Here is a 19156-nt window from a genome sequence, read left to right on the forward strand (position 1 = left end):
TGGGAGCTTCGCTCTTTAGCCCTGGCTAAATCTATATATTTTAGTCGTTTTGATCAATTATTGGGCTGCGTAGTACGCCCAGTTCAGACAGGGCTGAATAAAGTCTGCGCATGTGCAGAGACGGGAGAGGTCTGGGATCTAAATTAGTATCGTTTGCAAAAGGATTTTCTAAACATCCTTACATTTTGCCGATTGTTAAGGTGGTTTTCCAAATATTTAAGGTTCCCATTTAAAGTGAAGGTTGATTATTTCATACTTCATTCATTCTCTTTTCTAGTTTTGTAATTTTTCTTATATTTTTTGCTATGAGCCGAAAGAAGATGCACGTAAGAAGCAGAACGGATTCCGATTTGAATGTTTATAAATTTATGTTCAAGCGTAAACAGAAGTGACACACACTTACACACACTTTATTATTATTATTAACAATCAATATATTAACAATATATTATCCCAAGACACTGCCAAGACCACCTTTCACACCTACATAATCTCGCTATTAGTTGACCGTATTTGTTCAGCATTCTGCCCTCGTCTTTTTACCCGTCAAGAAAGTATGAGCTTGCACCGATACTCAGCCGTTTACAATGGTCCCCTCTCCGCTTCAGAATTATTTTTAAAATATTAGTTGCTATCGACTTACAGACTAAGGCACCTAGTTACATCTTTGACCTACTGAGATAAAAAAAACCCCGGCCGTGTCGAGTTGCGTGATGAGCCCGTAGCTTATCTAAAAACGTATATATGGCGACAGAGCATACTCAGTAGCAGGACGTGTCGGAAAGAAAAGGTTTCCCACTTCACGTAAGGGAATTCAGATTCCGGAATCCGAAAAAAATTTTTGCTTTTGCGTGTGGAATCCGGAATATTCGGCTTTGGAATCCTGACGCCACTGACGATTATAATTCGGAATGTAACTTCCACTGACAAAGAATGCAGAATCCACGATCTGGAATCCAGAATCCAAGGCTGTACCTTTGCATTCCCTTACAAAGGGTAAAAACGCTAGAGGGCTCCTATTCACGCATGAGAACGGTGATTTCGAGTCGATTTCTGTGACGAAGCGAAGGTGTGCCCGCCGATCTCTAAAGTGGAGAGTCACATATTGGATAGGTGTTCACACTGTACCTGATATCTTTTGTCTCGGCGCCAAAAGCTATCCAGTATAGTGTGAGCAAAGTCTTGATCTCTGCCGAGGTTTATATGAGTTATAAATGGCCATTGTCGTTTCTGATTATTTTAGACAAACTGTGTTTTAAATTACAACCGACAAGTTTTTAGCATGAAGTCCCGTGGATAGATATTTCTACATAAAGTTTTTTTTTTATTTTAAAAAATTACAGTTTATCGTCTGGTAGCTCAAAATCTGCAATTCTCCTGTTCTTTGAGTCGCCCCACCCACCCCCCCCCCCCCCGCCCCAAAAGAAATTGAAAGGTACATTACGTTGCTCAGCTGTGAGATTTACTTTGAACTTACCGCCAAAACGTATCCAGTCTGATTTATATACAGCAAGAAGACCATAGCCGTTCATCTGCCAAAAGCCCTGATGATCAATATAAGTACTGTAGCAGTTTAGACGTCCCACTGCGGGAAAGAAAGCGATTCTTCTTTCTATGGTGTTCTGTTCAAGGCAAATATAAATTTGAACTTGTTACTAAAACGAAACAAGAGTTCAGATGGTGTAGTTGGAAGCAATTTGGTATAGCCTATTTGACCCAACAGAAATAACAATAGCATTTTACTCTAAAACGTAACAGAAAGTCGACTTTTAAACCTTTGATGAAATGAAGGCAAAAACGCTATTGATGTGAATCGATTAGTATTTGTATTAATAAATTTTTAGAGGATTTTTGACAATTTTAGAGGAATAATAAGTTATCCGTTAAAGAACACGGTGTGTCCTGCTACTATAACTCGTACAGAGCGTTTGCACTCACGTGGCTAGCAGCTATGCAAATGCCCGCCGTTATATTGTTCTGGGACAACAACATGGCGGACGTGACGTGGCTCTATCAACTCACCTTTCGCACGCTGTCCAGAATGTCAACAGGCACATCGATATGAAGATCAAACAAAAACAACAGATCATGCGCACTTCGTACTTGCTCTACAGCTTTGTTCAGTGCCAGCGTCTTGTAAAATTTACCGGTCAAGTTGATAATAGTGTGCCTGCCTCTCAGAAGGGCAGTGTCGAACGCTTTGGCCAAGTCGATATCTTGACTTTCAAAATCAGCAACAATAACGTGGAAGTTCTTATCACCCGTTAATAAGCTGGCAACCGTGAGATCATTAATGAAATGATAGACCCATCTTCCCTGATCTTTGACAGAGACTATTATGTATACGGTGGCGTTTCTGTTCCACTCAATTCCCTCGGGAAGACACAAACTGTTCGTTCCCCTTTTTTTTATACACGTGCTCCGATCGGAGAAGCGATATGATTTTTCAGTGTAAGGCAGGCCAAGTTGCAGATCAACTGAATATCGGTCCCCATAAACCGGATCTGATTTTTGGTAGATTTTTTGTGAATTCTCTTCAAAATGTACTTCCCGAAAGAAAAAGATAAGTTTAAAAAACGCTAGAAGAATTTATAAACATAGATATCATCAATCGAGTGTCGATGTTAGAATTATTGTTACTTCAGCGGAGAATACTTGTCAAGGAAAACATACTATTGCCTGGTATTACGACAAGCATTATGATAGATACAAAAAAGGCAACCGTTGCAATGAACGAAGTGTCAGGAGATTGGAAAAATTGGGTACGAGATTATCGTCGCAGAACGGAGTGAAGACGACTTCTGGTGCTCAATTTGCCGCTTTCCCACTGGTTGATAAGGATTTTGAACTGCACGGGCCATAGCTATTGTCGTCGCGTTATTTTCGTACCCAGATCTCTCGTCAACAAGAGATCTGAGTGCGAGATTATTATAGCGCTGAATTTGCTTCATCTGTCTTCTGTCATGCGACAACGTCCAGCCATGAAAAGACCTAGTGCACACATACACGGGCAATGAGTAAACATTTTTGTTCATTTTCTTCGTGCCTTTTAGCTACGCTGTCAGTTTGAAATGTTGGACTGAAAGCTTTTTCTTATCTCTTTTCATGCGTCGCGTGCTGGAGTTCCCCCATCAGTGTTAGCTGCCTGGTTTTTGTAGCAATACCGGCTAGTACCTCGAAAATGAAGCGTCTCCACCGAAAAAAATAAATTTAAGCCGCAGCGGTAGACTTTGATAGATTAAAACAATACCAATTTTTGCCCTGAAGAACACGTACCAACTCCGCGGTCTCATGTGCTGGGCGGTGGCTCGGGACATTTTGGGTAGTCTTACACCAAGTAGTAGGCGCTTATTTTGGGGGAGAGCGCTTTTTTGCGGCTGGGTACCCTGTTTTCTTGTTTCCCGTCCTTTTAGATCACGTGATGAGTTTTCTTCTTGCACGAAGTCACTCGATATATCATATTGGAGCGATTCACACGAAGTAAGGACGTTTTAACGCTTGACAACGAATATATATCCTTGTTTGTACGGATTGGTTGGTCTTGTCCGAAGTATATATATCCTTGTTTGTACGGGTTGGTTTGTTTTGTCCAAATAAAGTGTTAACGCCAGTTTACGAGTGGAGTTACTTCGTTTTGCTGTTGGACTGTTGGTTGAATCGAGTCACAGGAAAAAATAACGGATCCCCATTTTTGGATATTTTTGGGCATTTAAAGAATACCCACAAAAATCCCAAATTTGGAAGAGTGAGACAAGTCCCAATCTGGGAACTTGGTTGGGAATTCCCTGGTTGGGACTTGTCTCACTTTGCCAAATTTGGGATTTTTATGGGTATTCTTTAAATACCCAAAAATGTCCAAAAATGGGAACCGTTATTTTTTCCTGTGAGTCTTGTCAGTCTTACTGTAGTCTTCGATTTGCGGAGTTTGCCAACGAAGTGAGCATCTCACCGTAAGCAAATTGTCTGAGATATTTTCCGTCTATGAAGAATTTTGTTGTGTTGATACATGAAACCGTGCATGTTGTTGAGTCAGTGTGCGATTCGGCGAGTGTTGACATCGAAAGCAATGGAACGACTACTGCCGGCGAAACGGCGACTATTTCGGAGACTGATTTTTCGCCTTGTAATCCACAAGCAAATTCTACAGTCCTTGATACCTTTCCAATAGAGTCAGGCTACGTGACAAAGGGGGGCGAAGCGACGAATTTACCTTTGAACGATGAAGTTGACTTTCTTGGGGAATGGTAGAATGGACAAGGACTCGGAAGTACGGACACATCTATGAGCGTTTGCCAGGTCACCTTCAAGGAAAGTGGAGAAAGACTGCGATGTTGTATCGCGAGAGGTCGGGTGGAAGAGAGCCGGACTTTAAGGAGCTATCCAAATTTATTACTGCACAGTCGCAAATTGAGAACGACCCGGTGTATGGCAGAAAGAGTGAACAACAAACAAAGTTCAATGTTGGCAGGAACCCCAATCAAAAAGCACTTGAAGAAAGGGCTGGTCCGACGATCCCCACTCTAGCAACAGAGGTCCGGGCACGAGAAAACGGAGATAATCAGAGAACAAAGTAACTGCTAGTAAGCAAGGAAGTAATGGAGGCAACCGCAATCAAGGTGAACACAAAAAGGTCTGCAAAGGAGCCCATGCTATCTCAAAGTGTTCGGTGTTCCTTTCTAAAGGCTTAGGTTGGCGGAGACGATTTGCAAGGTTTAAGTCTCTTTGCTACCGATGTCTGTCTCACACTCATTTGCAAAGGAACTGCCCTGAAAATACCAGTTGTACTGAGAAAGACTGTGCTCGTCCACAAGATCACCACTCGCTGTGGCATATTTCGACAAAAAACGAGATTGAGGATGTTGAAGGCAATCCTGAGCAGAGTTCCCCGGAAGTGTCCAATTTGTCAGTGAACAATGCAACGACAGAGTATAACAGTAGGAGCTTTGTATTGCTCAAAGTTGTTCCACTTAGAGTGGCTGCTGAAAATGGGAGACCACTTACTACGTATGCTATGTTAGACTCAGCTGCTTTTAGCTTAATGATCACTTCTAACATTGTAGACAAACTGCAACTTCAAGGAGTTCCAGAGAAAGTTAGCATAAACACTGTCACTCAAAGAGACCAAAATCTTGAATTATGCAAGGTAAAATTCCAGATCAGCTCAGCGACCCAAGGCAGTCCGTCCTTCCCAGTGTATCACGCCTTCACAGTGAAAAGTTTAAATGTGTCGGACCGCTACTGCCCAAGTCAACTGGATTTGTCTCCTTGGCCACACCTCAGTGGTCTTCAGTTGCCAAATACTGCTGTCGATGTGAATGAAGTCTCTGTGTTAACTGGTCAACACGTACCACAAGTTCATTTGGTTCTTGATTATTGCTGGGGAGACACTCCACAGAGTCAGCCATACGGAATGAAGACCCCCTTTGGATGGTGCGTAGCCGGGCCAACCAACGGAAAGGAGGATGAAAACAAGCCTGTTGCTCTATCAGTGTTCGAATTTAATTGGGCTGAAGACAAGAGAGACATGAAACTGCACGAACAAGTTGAAAGGTTTTGGGCTTTAGAATCACTTGGATTCAGGAGTGATGGCACTTCGAACAGTCTTGAAGACGAAAGAGCCCTCGAAATCCTAAAGACGGACCAACTAAGCCGAAGGGTGGAAGGTATGAAGTTGGTCTTTTGTGGAGAAACGATAACCCTGAGCTGCCTAACAACCGCGTGCAAGCTGAGAAGCGACTGCAGCAACTTAAACGGCGTTTCCAACGTTCATGAATAACTACATAGACAAGGGTTATGCAGTGAAATTGTCGGAAGAAGAAGCGGTTCGTACGAGCATCCGCACATGGTACCTTCCCCACCATGGAGTGATCAACCCAAACAAGTCTAAAGTAAGGGTAGTGTATGATGCAGCTGCGAGATTTGAAGGGACCGCACTTAATAAGGAACTGCTACAAGGACCGCTGCTTAACAACACATTAGTAGCAGTATTGATGCGGTTTAGAAAGGATGAAGTAGCAGTAGCTTCTGATGCATAGAAAGTATGTTTCATGGAGTGGCTTGCAGAGAGGACGACACGGACGCACTCCGATTCTTGTGGTGGGATGGTAGTTTAGACGGACCACCTAGTGACTATAAGATGAACGTACATTTGTTCGGGAAGGCAGATTCGCCATGCATTGCTGCTTGGGCATTACAGCAGACTGCTGCAGACAACGAGGCTGCCTTTGGAGAAGAAATTCGTGAAATTGTCATGAAAAATTTCTATGTAGATGATAGTTTGTTCTCGAAGCCGTCGACAGAACAGGCAGGGCATTCATCATTGGAACTGATGGGAATGTTAAGCAAAGGGAATTTTCGCCCGACTAAATTCATTTCAAATGACAAAGATGTATTGGCTTCCATCCCAGCCGAGGAAAGAACAATCAAGAATCTTGACCTCGATAAACTTCCTATAGAGAGAGCCCTCGGACAACAATGGAACATTGATACCGATACGTTTGTTGTCAAGACATCGCCGCCATCAGGTCGACCCGGGAATGACACGGCGAAGGTGTTTGTCTACACTGAGCCCGATTTTTGATCCTCTTGGTATGATTGGACCAGTCCAGTTGCCAGCAAAAAGAGTCTTACAGACGACTTGGTAGCTAAAGCTCCTTTGGGATGAGAAGTTGCCTGAAGACTTGTTGAAGGACTGGAATAAGTGGAAGGAGAACTTGACACTGCTCAATCATGTGACTATTTCGCGTTGCTATTTTCCCGGTGACTGATCCCTCGATGCTACCTTCCAACTGCATCACTTCAGCGATGCGTCAGAAGTTGGATATGGAACTGTCTCGTACTTGAGAAGACAAACTGTAGAAGGAAGAGTTGATTGCTCCTTTATCATGGCCAAGAGTCGTACCGCCCCTCTACATGCACAGTTCGTGTCTGTGCCAAGACTTTTCCTACTACAGTTTCTTTTCTCAAGTACGAGGCAGTTCCATATCCAACCTCTGGTTCACCCCCGCGTACGGTCCCAGCCCATATACTTCTCTTGTAAAAGCTGAACTTAAGGAAGTGATAGCTGATGACATAATCACCCCCCAACCGACTGACTGCATCAATTCTATCGTGTGCAAGATCAAAGAAACCCCTGATGGAGAGTAGAAAGTAAGGCTGTGTCTCGATCCAAGGGATCTAAACAATAACTTACATCGAGAATACTACCAGGACATATACCAGGACCATCAATGAAGCTATCTCCGCTCCGTGGAAAGAAGAACTTCTCCGTTGTAGATACAAAGAAAGGGTACTGGCACGTGGAATTAGATTACCCATCCAGCCTACTGTGCATCTTTAATATCCCTTCCGGGAGGTACCGATTACCCTTCGGAGTCGTCGTTTCCCCGGATGTCCTCCAACGCAAACTCGAGGTATCAGTTAAGAAAGACAGTTTGCTAGTTTATGCACTTAAATTTTTTCGGAATTCTGGCGGCTCGGTGTGGTAGTGTAAAGATACGAACGAGAGATTAGGTTACGAAAGGTGCGGGTTTGACTCTGGGTTGCGATCTTCTTTCTTTCTAATAGAAACCACACTCAATAACAGGTCAAAAATTTTCTTCTAAGTGTTTTAAAAATGGCAGCGACGTTTACGAAAGGGAAATTTGCTGCGGTAAAATCCTTACAACAGACACTTATCATCAACCCTTTACTCAGCGATCTGTTCCTTTTCAAGGCGTTCAGGGTACCAAAGATAAAACCTCTGGCCCAGGTTGTTCAAACGTTGGATAGCACTATCCACCGGATAACTCACTATCCAGCGTAAAAGTATCCGCTGGATAGTGATCTCAGTCCGGTGGATAGCGCGTTCCAACGTTTGAACAACCGGGGCCTGGTTCTTATGGAGATCTAAAATCTGGGGACTTCATCTTCTGTATTAACGACCTCCTCGCCAAACCGACGAGGCAACCCCCTGCCCCACCCCAGCGATAAGTAAAAATCGACCCAGTCCCCAAATTATAACGTAGAAAGAGCCAAGTTATGGGCATCTCACATTATATGAAGTCGTACATGAAGTACAGACTATCAAGTTTGTTTTCATGATTTAACGACGAAATAATTTTCGTCAGTGATGAAGTACTTGAGAATTCGTAATATGAATCCAAGAAAAATCGAATTCTGGAAAAAAAAAGATAGGGTAAATTCCAAACTAAAGCCAGCTAAAGCACAGAAAAATTAGAGGGGGGGGCTGGGGGAAGTTGTCTCCCTCTCGTCCGTTTTGTTTCTCTGCTTGTATGTTTCGCTCCCCTCCCGGGAAAGGGGGATTTTAGACAAGTCCCAGTGGTATACACGACTGCAGAATGAATCTACAAGTCCTAATGAATTTTGTTTACCATTTGCCCCGAGCCGTGAACTACCCGGTCTACCCATGTAAATAGTAAACAACCATGTCGTTCCCAAAGCCTATCGTTTTTTTAATCACTTAATCAAAAAAGTCGTTGAACTTCTGACCCCTGATAAGCCTGCTTTGTACAGCAAGAAGAGCGATTGCAAGGGTTTTAAATTAACTGTTCTTCATCGATCTTTCACTGATACATAACTGTTTTAGTTGTTCTAACAAAGGCAAATTACAGTAGAAAAGGAATTATCATGGCCAGTTCGATGTTTCATATTATTTCTTTGCTGATGCTTATTTTCAACTAATAACAGCTCACGTACAGAGGCTATCAACCTTAACAATATAAAGTGTTTGCTCTTACAACTCACTTAAAGTTTAGAAAATATTAAATAAAAATTGTCACTTGTACGTTTTTCAACATTTGGCCGTGCCCCCAAGGGCAGAGAAGGAAATTATTTTTTGTTTGGTTTTTATATTATAAAAGCTGAAATATTTGCGTCTACAGCGTGCAGCGAATTCATTGGCCTAATGGAGGTTAAATGACATTGTGTTCAAATGCGCCTAACAAAAATTATTTAATGAGAAAAACCTCGACTGTTCACTGTCCACATCTTAACCAAATCTAGCTTGATGATGACTATCGCATCTACTTAACATCTACTTGAGAGGTGGGAGACGGTTTCCTTCCCCCTCTACTGGGTACATTTGAAACAAATTACAAAATGGCTGCTAGTGACGGTGAGCGCTCGATCTCGACGATCTTACTTAAAGATAGGGGACTGTGACGGAACAGTCTAATAAAAACCTAGATAAATACTGAACGCAAGTTTTTCGCTCAGCATTTAAGCAAAAACATGTGTAACTGTTCTTTTTTTTTTCCTTTTCGCTTGTTGATGGCATTGTGAATGTTTCTATTCGAAATTTGTTTGGGTACTTGGTGTTTTGCATAGTGTTTTTTTAGTTATTTGTTAACTTTTTGCAGTGTTTTTGTTTTCTATTTACTATTTAAAAGTGAAAAATTAATCAAAGCTATTAAATTACAAAAAAGAATATGTAACTATACCGAAAATTATTGTTGTGGAGGACTAAATTTTTGAAACACTAAACTTTTATATTATCAACTGAGTTGAATAAGTTAACTTCCCACAATAAAAGGTTAACTCGAATTGACGAAGGAATATTGTTCAATACGTCATCTTTTCAACCTTTGACGGCGGTAAAATCAAATCAGTGTCGTTGATAAAACACAATTTTATGTTTGGAAATCGGGCGATCCCGCACCTATTTGAAAGATTGTTTTTGATTAGCTGGGAAAACAATAGGGATTGTCACATAACAATGCTCCTGTCCCAGAATACAATGGAAGTGCAGATTAAACAGGACCAGTGAAATAAGAGGTTTAGAATGGTGCAGGTCTACTGTGAAATCACGCTTCAGAAACTGTTGCTCGATGATTGTAATCTGTGTCAATCTGTGATAACGATCGAAGACTAGTTAAATAAACTTTCCTGTGAAATCACTATGACGTATTTAGAACTATGAATGAACACTGGATTTGTCAAATACTACACTCCGTGGTATTTCACGAGGATCTTTTGCCTATCACTGCTCAACACTTCCATGACCAGTTGCCTTAGCACTTTGCTAATCGAACCAGGCCCGGTTGCTGTGTACATTAACTCCACATTTTCCTGCTTGGTGTGATAATGATGATAGAGGCCTGGGTACTTGATCCGTTCAACTTCCAACTGAGCATTCACGACGCGGTCCAGTAGGTCCCAGTCTTCTCGACCCCATTTGTACTTGAATTCCTCGGTATTCGTTCCTTTCAAAATTAAGCAGTTAAAAGTTACGATTGTACTCAATGACAAGACAAACGGCTACAACTCTCTTATCTTGCAACCCCCCCGCCCCAAATACAAACCGCTATTAGACTTTCAGAACGTGCATCACATGACAGCGCTCTCACGATGCGCCAATGCAAACACATAGAATGTGTGACTCCAATCGTAACAATAAATCACACTGTTCTATTTGATCCAAACTTTTAAAAATTACTTTTAAAATTACTCGTATGTTGTACCGATAAGTAAATTAGGAAAAATGATGACTCAATGTACATAAAAAACGTGCGAGACGGATGTACGTATTAAACAAATCTAATGTATTGAAAACGAATACAACGTCAAGGGACGACTTCTATGCGAAAAATTGGAAGGTAACCGGTTAAATCTTTCCGCGCGTTAACCTCTGGAATATGTTTTACGAATAACATTTGTCCTTACTGATCATTTCACCTGACTAACTGTGGTCGAGCCTTCAAGCAAGTCAGAGCGTCCCGGAGAGCTTGCTAGCAGGCTAACTGGAGTTTAAATAACAACTGATAAGTTTTAACAAGGAAATTCCTTGGATCTTTCTACATATAGCCTGCGTCGTAGACATAATCAATCCATGGTTAGTAACGTCTGCGAAACAGCGCCAAAATCCTTGTTCTGGTACCCCACCTGAGTACCATCATTTGAGTACCCGCCATGATTGGCCTTTTAAAGAAGACATACCGCAAAGTTCCGAAAGTAACCACCCTCGTCACTTTCGGATTTAGCAGCCTTTTCCTATCGCTACTTTCAGGTAGCTTAAACCTGTATCGTACATGGGCCGTACGAAATTACGATAATAACATCGCGACAATTGTGAAAAAATCCACACTTTTTATTTGGAGAAACTTATTTTTATGTTATTGCTTTTAAAACAAATATTCAAAAGAATTGTTTGATTACGGGGTGGACTCTCACAGAGGAAAGAAAGACTTTTTGAACAAAAAAAAGATGTACTGTGCGTTTTGAGTAACATAAGGGAATGTCAAAGATCATTATGCCCGTCAGTTTGGTAAAGCTTGTTGTAACAGCACTATGATTTTCGATATTTCTAGCAAGAAGGGAAATCACTTTTGAAGTCGCTACTTTCGGAGGGTCGCTACTTTTGGCATTTGCTAACGCCTATTAAATTTTATCCACTACTTTCGGGGCGTCGTTACTTTAGGAACTGTTGAAAGGGAATTCAAAACGCATTTCTGCTAAGTTGTTGAGTCCGTTTTGGGCCCAGAACAAAGACCTCGGCGAAGAAACGTTACTTACCGAGGTTTGATCGCGTCTGCAACGCAGGGTATCTACATAAAGTCATGTAAAAAAATACGCTTTATCGTCTAGTAGCTCAAAATGAAAATTTGACTCTCTACAGTTCTCTTATTTTTGGAACGGAGCCAAAAAAATATTAAAATGCACGTCAGCTGGTTCAGCAGTAACGGTATTAAAATAACGATCTTCTTTGAACTTACCGCCAAAACGTATCCAGTCCGATTTATATACAGCAAGAAGACCATAGCCGTTCATCTGCCAAAAGCCTTGATGATCAACATATGTACTTTGACAGTCTAGACGTCCTACTGCGGGAAAGAAAGCGATTCTTCCTTCTATGGTGTTCTGTTGAAAACAAGGAAACTAAACTTTATCTTGATACTTAAACGTAACAAGAATTCTGACAGTGTGGTCGGAAGGAATTTGGTAGAACCCATTTTCCAACAGAAATGACCACAACATTTTCAGTACTCTAAAATGTAACAGACACTCGGCATTTAGATTCTTGGCTACGTGTAGGCAAAAAACGCTATAGATTATAGGAAAGTTCGATCGATTAGTATTAGTATTTTGAGACAAAATAACAAGTTATCCGCAAAAGAAGTCAGTGTATCTTGTTATAAAGCGTTCTCACTCACGAGGCCAACATCTTTGGTAATTTATTGGAACAAAATAAAAAGCGTTTACATGAGGAAAGAGTTCAACATCCACAGGATTGTCTTGGTACACCAACATGCAATGGCCGCGGTTTCATTGTTTTGGAATACCAATATGGTCGCCGTGACTTAAGCCGTGACTCCAAGTGAAAACGATCTATAACAACACGTGTCAACTCACCTTTCGCACGCTGTCCAGAATGTCAACGGGCACATCGATATGCAGATCAAACAAAAACAACAGACCATGCGCATTGGGTACTTGTTCTACAGCATTGTTCAACGCCAGCGTCTTGTAAAATTTACCGGTCAAGTTGATAATAGTGTGCCTGCTCCTCAGAAGGGCAGTGTCGAACGCTTTGGCCAAGTCGATATCTTGACTCTCAAAATCAGCAACAATAACGTGGAAGTTCTTATCACCCGTTAATAAGCTGGCAACCGTGAGTTCATTGATGAAATGATAGACCCATCTTCCCTGATCTTTGACAGGGAGTATTATGTATACGGTGGCGTTTCTTTTCCACTCGATTCCCTTGGGAAGACACAAACTGTTCGTTCCCTTTTTTTGATACACGTGCTCAGAGAAGCGATATGATTTCTCAGTGTGAGACAGGCCAAGTTCCAGATCAACTGAATATCGGTCCCCATAAACAGGATCCGATTTTTGTAGAACTTTGTGAATTCTCTTCAAAAAGTAAGTTCTGAAAGAAAATCGTAAGGTTTAAAATAACGAAAGAACAATTTATGAGCGTACAGAACCATTAATGTAACCTATGTGAAGCTGTCCCTTCCCCTCAGAAAAAATTCGGCCGAGACTGGGGAAGGGGCGGATGTACAGAGACTAAAATCAATGGAACCAAGAGGTATTGTAACGAGAAACTAATGCCGCCTCTATTTTTTTGTTTTTACTGTGAGGTGCCCTTCTTAAAATGTTTCTTTCAAGTTAACAACAAGGGTCTGTTTTTTTAAAAAAACTCAACAAACAGTAATCCAGGTGTAAGCTTTGCCAGAAAAAAATAATGAGACTCTATGGGTATTTCAGACGAAATCAAAGTCTGTAATTAATAATAATAATAATAATAATAATAATAATAGTTACGTTACGTTATGCGCTCTATACTACTCATAATGTGGACAGCATTCCAAAGTTTTATACTACGAGATAATAATAAATAATAATAATAATATTAGTCGCCACGATCACTAGTGATGTAACCGATCTTAAAGATTAAAGTGATAAACGTTGATAAGTTTAGTCGTGACAGCAACGAAATCTGCGAAAAAGTGTGATGCACATTCAAGATATAAGTTTTGCAACGATCGCCATTCCGCTCAAGCATGACAACGTTATGAAGTAACAAAAAATAATTATTTTGGGAGTTAAAAAGTGATTTTAGGTGTTGTAGTGAGGTAGTTATGGAAGTGCTAATTTGGTTGTAAAGGGATAGTGTAGTTTCAGTGTCTTGAAATGAAGTGGTAGTGGTTCGCTTTTTTGATAATATTTGTATGGAGAGAACATGGATAAGGCCAAAAGTTCATTTAATATAGAGAGGGGGTATAAAGATGTTAAGGGGTTGGGGGGGAGAGAGGTTTTGTGTGTGGTTGGGGGCTTTTAGAAATCGGTAAGGTCGAGGGGAGGGCGTAAAATTTGGCTGTAGAACTAAGGGCCTGATTGCATTAACCGGGCTGACTCGCTTTGCAGAGAACCCGGCACCTTAGTTAAGCTCAACAGAAATAAACGTTGCGATTATATGACAACCGCAGCCCGGTTAGCTGGGATACCAGTATTGTGATGCCAGGATCCCGGGTGGAAATTTTCCAAGTAATCACGCTTGCCGGGCGGCCCGGCGAATGAACCAAGTGAGAAACAGGACAGCTGGTAACACTCTGTTCATGCGCATTGCTTCCCCGGCTCATGTGATCAGGCCCTTACTGTGAGTTGTATTGTTACGCAGTTTGCACGTGAAAGCTTTGAAATTTGCCGCTTTCGTGGTTCGTGTATGAGAGAATACATGGAACGCCGTTTGCACGTGAAGTTGTTGGACTCTGTCCCTTTTACGGTTCGACCGTGAAAGAATGCTTGTTTACGAGGTCATTTTGCTCGATTAGATTCGAAGAAATTACCTCCTTTCCAAAAATATGCAATGAAATTATGCATCATTCAGTGTTACCCTTAAAATCATCTCATGCACGAGATCATGGAATTTTGCATGACATCTTCTTTGGCGCTTGACAACTGAGAGCAAAAACATTGTCAAACTCTTGGCAATAAGCCAAACCATTCACACCGTGTGCTGCAAGGACGATTATTTTCCAAAGGGAAAATTTAAATTATTTAATAGTTTGTTTCACTCAGTGTACTTTGTTTTTCCAAAAGGTTTGTTTTCCATTGCCGATTTATTTGTCGTGCGTTATCTGTGGGTCGTATGTAGCGAAGATAAATGCTGTGTTGCGACACAGCGCGCGGCAGACATTCGCGTCGCTTGGCTTGTTTACGTTCGCATGTACTGCGTGCGTATGGTAAGTTTGAATTGAGACAAGCGAACTCGATTACTCTATTTGGGCGACGCCCAAATAATTAGCCCTGAATTTGCAAAGCATTTTGCGGAGATTCAGTGGAGCAAGGTAATGTGACCAGCGGCCTTGTGCTTTTGTCGGCTGGAGATTAATTTTTTTCCATTTAAAGTAGTATTAAAACAGTTAACGAGATCAACAAGGTGATTGGGAGTGTTAGGTAGCAATTCTGAAGTACGGATATCATTCTTAAACTTGGGAAGATTAATCGATTTAATTTTCCGAAACCACACTTCTTTAGCAGAGGACTCTGACTTAGAACCTTTTAAGTTAAACTGTCGCGTGGTCAGACAGAAAAAGAGCCTGAAATCGGTGTGTCTTGAATGATACTGTCCATTTTTCTGGTTATAACTAGATCCAGTGTCCTTGAACATGAGTTTCAAAGTGCACATGTTGAACAAGTCCCAAAGAATCAATTAGATCCAAAAATGATTCTACATTGGGATTATCCTGGACGTCAACTTGAATGTTAAAGTCACCGCATAACAAAATGGGCTCCGTGCATAAGACAAACGATTCAAGGTACTGGGAGAATTCGGAAATAAAGGAAGAAATTGGAATAATTAGAGTTAACTTGTTCCCCACGAGCCAATTGTTTAAAAGTTTCTTAGTTCGTTGTTCATCTCCCTTTTAAGGACATTCCAGTTAGATGCAGCCAAAGTAACATTAGTATCATCAGCGTACATTCTAGAGGCAGCCTTCTCTTGACAATTTGAGAGATCGTTGATTTTTTCAGAGATCGTTTACATATATCAGAAAAAAAGTAACGGGCCTAAGAAGGAGCCTCCTCAAGTGATTTGGTTCGCTTGAAAAATATCACATACACTGGCTCAAACCACTGATGATGATGATGATGATGATGATACCTTTATTAAAGTGTCAAAACTGTAATAGCGGTGTATAACCACTAAGTGGGGACACTAAAATAAATTAAAAAAGAATAAATCAATCAGTAAATTAATTAAACATGTCAAAAATCCAAGATTGCTAACGTAATTCGTCACCCATGATATTTATAGGTAATCAAATGGTATACTCGTGAAATTAGAGAATAATTTCACTTGCGTTTTGTCCAAATCCTAATAATTTCCCTCGCCTTTAATTATAAGGATTTAGACAAAACGCGCGTGAAATTATTCCCTAATTTCACTCGTCACCATTTTATTACACATACAAAACTGAATTGAGCAAAAAAAAATGAGTAATTAATCCAAAAAATTAACATTAACTTTTTTTTTTTTTCAGGCAACTCTTGAAGACTTTTAAGGTCGGTTTCAGCTTAAGGGCAGGGTCCAGTGCGTTCTAAAATTAAACTGTTCTGAAATGGATGGTTCTTTGTCCTGTGGCGGTTTTTATATACATACCTCTTATTAGCCGACTTTTCGGTCCGTACTGTAGATTACGGACCAAGTTTTCTTCCATCGATTTATGGCCCAAACGCGAAGTGCGCGGGCCATAAATTGATGGAAAAAAAACGAGGATCCGTAATTTACAGTACGGACCGAAAAACGAGGCTAATAAGATCTTTATTATATAACTTCTTCCTGTTTGGGGGACCGGAAACAAGTGCAGGACGTACGATTTGACAGTCATTTGACAGACGTCAAAAAAGAAAGTTTTTATTGGCGCACGAAAACAATAGCACATAACAAAGGGTTTCCGAGAAAGTAAAAACAAATTGGCCATGTTGAAAAAGTTTATTCGGTCAAAACTAAGAGCACTGTAAGTTTTAGCTCTTTAATGTTACGCTGGAGTATTTTGGAAACCGGACAGTGCCTGTCTAGAAGTCGTCTCCATCTTTCCTCCGTTTGTCTTTGTAAAAAAAAAAACACTGCAAAAGGCAAAAAGGCTTCTCAAGGTAAGTTTGTTGTCATTGTCGAAGGATTCGCTCATTAATTGTTTTTGGGAAAACCTCTCTTTCTGCTAGTTCATTCTCGTCTTCAATTGTGATCTGCGTTAAAATTTTCAAACACTGACTAGAATTCTCTTCCTCGGTAAGGTTACGATTCAGTTTCTATATCAGCTTCTTTCTCACTAAAACAAAGCTAGGTATAAATTTGGAAAGGCAAAGTCAACATCCCAGTCCTCAGGGTTAATAGACATATTTTAAAGTTTATTCGGTCAAAACTAAGAGCACTGTAAGTATTCACTCGTTAATGTGACGCTGGAGTCTTTTGGAAACTGGACATTGTGTCTGGCTCGAACTCGCTTCTATCTTTCTTTCGTTGGTCTTTGAAAAAACACTGAAAATGGCAAAGAAGCTTGTCAAGATGATCGGGTGCAGTTATGTTTGTTATCATATTTGTCGAACGAATTCCTCATTTTCTGTTAGGCAAAACATCTCGAATCTCTGCCTCTCGATTTTCGTCTTCTTAACTGTGTACTGCGATAAAATTTTCAAACACTGACTAGAATCCTCTTCGGTAAGATTACGAGTTAGTTTCTTCCTCGCCTTCGTTCACAAATAAACACAGTTTAAAATGTTGAAGGCCAAAGTCAACATCCAAGTCCTCAAGGTTGACAGGCGTCATATAACTTTAGTTAAACTTTTTTTTCGAGTTAAAGAGATTTGGAGCTCCGAAATGAGCATTTTCTTTAAAAATTTTGGTCCGTATAGCAAGTTACGGACCGCAAATTTCAGGGTGAATTACTAAAGTGTTCCAAATGCTTTGCTCTCTAGTAAGCCAACGGTTGCCGTTATAATACTGCTGTAAAATACAATGAGTTGGTACTACCAATCGTGCGTACATTTAGATTTTTTAAGTTAGTTGATGTATCCAGCGAGAACATTTATTGGCGTTGGAGGTGGTGGAACAAAACTGACAAGTAATATTCGCAGATACTCAAATAAAAAGGCGCGAATGAAAGAAACAAACGTCGGCGCAAGTGGAATCATCATGTATCAAATTTTAGTGGACTAATTTGAATGTAGTCTAAGTTAATACGGGTGAGTTCGGTGAATATTAATGAATGTTAAAGAATTTATTCAAAAAATGCTTATGTGCCGTAGTCAATGAAGCACAGAGGCCTGTGAAAAACAGAGGAAACAGAAAAAATCTATGGCATAATTTTAGAAATATATGAGCTCTACTATTATAACATAGCGCGCGTGCTTGCCCTATATAAGTCCTATTGAGCCGCTATGAACAAAATCTTTATTTACGCACTTTTCCTTCTCTTTAAAATATGGAAGAAACCAGCGAAGAACTCCCCAATTTTTCTATCGGCATTGACCTTTTAGGTCCCGATCCAACAAGCAGCAAAAATAAAGCCGAATTAAGAAAAAACTCGCGAGTTGAGCGTTTCGCAAATTTCTCAAAGACGAGCTGCAGCAAATTTTGGCTGAAAGACATTCAATGGGAACAGAACAAACACCAACTGGTCATCAACAACATTTAAAGGCAAAATCTCCGTTTTTATTGTTGTTTTTAAATTTGTTATGCACTTTGTTATATCCGTACAATCCGACTTAAGCAGGAAAATTTCTATCGCAATAACAACACAAATTACACAAGAAGACATAAATTTATTACTCACAAAAACAACTGCTGCCAGGTCTTCTTAAGAAGCCGTAATGACCAGCCAATGTTCGTAAATGAATATAAGTTTAAAGAAGGATGACAGTCGTCTTCGCTAAAAAACATGTTTTCTGGATTTCGCCGAGCAAAACGTAAACATCTTTTCAGCAAATCCAAACCATACTCCACAACTTCTTACGAACATGTTAGTATTTTAACTTAAGGTGAACTTTAAGACTCTTTTACCTTTGTTTCTGCTTAGTTTCCATTGATCGTTAACAATAAAGAAGCAAATTTTCTTTCTCACTTTCACAGAAAGAATATTTTCATTCAAACTAGACGATTGTGGCGTGTTCGTAATCAGCCAATAGATCGTTTTCACTGTCACGCAACAAAAAAATAAATTGGAAACCGTCCAGTGGAAGAAGCCAAGAAAATGAAATGTTATAAAAGACTAATTTTTAAACAATTTGTCCAAGTCTCAGGTCTTTGTGGCCCACAGTCTCCGAGTTATTTGCCGAAACGTTTCACGCACCTTTGTAGAGCTTTGTATAGAGACGCCATATTGGTGCACAGTTTTGGTGCACCAATATGGCCGCCGAAAATCAACAAAAACATCTGGAGTACACTTTTTCTATAAAAGTTCCTTCTTTTCACTCGAGAACTAGCATACGTGCGCAAAAAAATATCTTCTAATACTTGGAATGGTTATACTGCTAAAAATCAAGAGGAGATACTTTTTTTTGCAACGAGACAATTCCAATTTTGGTGTCAAGCACTGTGAAAACTCGGAAGTTCAAATTGCTGTATTTTCGAAATGAAACATGCTACGGGAATGAAAACCTGTAAAAAGATTCACTTTTTGTTTATCCTCAACCTAGTGTTAATAAGAATTCG

The 19156-nt window shown here is 40.3% G+C and overlaps 3 protein-coding genes across 3 annotated transcripts; 2 read left to right on the forward strand and 1 right to left on the reverse strand.

Annotated features, from left to right (window-relative positions):
• Positions 1-4241: 4241 nt before the first annotated feature.
• Positions 4242-6035, forward strand: LOC140926301 (uncharacterized). Its single transcript, XM_073376059.1, has 3 exons — positions 4242-4570; positions 4759-5663; positions 5785-6035. The coding sequence occupies exons 1-3, from the start codon at positions 4242-4244 to the stop codon at positions 6033-6035; spliced, it is 1485 nt and encodes a 494-aa protein (XP_073232160.1).
• Positions 6036-6040: 5 nt separating this feature from the next.
• On the forward strand, positions 6041-6580 carry LOC140926303 (uncharacterized). The gene has a single exon (XM_073376060.1). It carries the CDS (start codon positions 6041-6043, stop codon positions 6578-6580), a length of 540 nt encoding a protein of 179 aa, XP_073232161.1.
• Positions 6581-9826: 3246 nt separating this feature from the next.
• LOC140927083 (N-acetyl-beta-glucosaminyl-glycoprotein 4-beta-N-acetylgalactosaminyltransferase 1-like) lies at positions 9827-12879 on the reverse strand (the record flags this gene model as incomplete). Its single annotated transcript, XM_073376745.1, has 3 exons — positions 9827-10202; positions 11712-11856; positions 12349-12879. Coding segments are annotated over 3 exons (936 nt in total), but the record flags the coding sequence as incomplete, so codon positions are not given.
• Between the last annotated feature and the right edge of the window lie 6277 nt (positions 12880-19156).

The sequence above is a fragment of the Porites lutea genome, chromosome 2 (genome assembly GCF_958299795.1).
Source record: "Porites lutea chromosome 2, jaPorLute2.1, whole genome shotgun sequence".
Classification (NCBI taxonomy): domain Eukaryota; kingdom Metazoa; phylum Cnidaria; class Anthozoa; order Scleractinia; family Poritidae; genus Porites; species Porites lutea.

Coding starts and splice junctions, on each gene's coding strand:
- LOC140926301 (XM_073376059.1), top strand. CDS start 4,242: ATGGTAGAATGGACAAGGACTCGGAAGTACGGACACATCTATGAGCGT. Junction 4,571..4,758: donor GGAGATAATCAGAGAACAAA/GTAACTGCTAGT, acceptor TCATTTGCAAAG/GAACTGCCCTGAAAATACCA. Junction 5,664..5,784: donor ACTAAGCCGAAGGGTGGAAG/GTATGAAGTTGG, acceptor ATAACTACATAG/ACAAGGGTTATGCAGTGAAA.
- LOC140926303 (XM_073376060.1), top strand. CDS start 6,041: ATGTTTCATGGAGTGGCTTGCAGAGAGGACGACACGGACGCACTCCGA.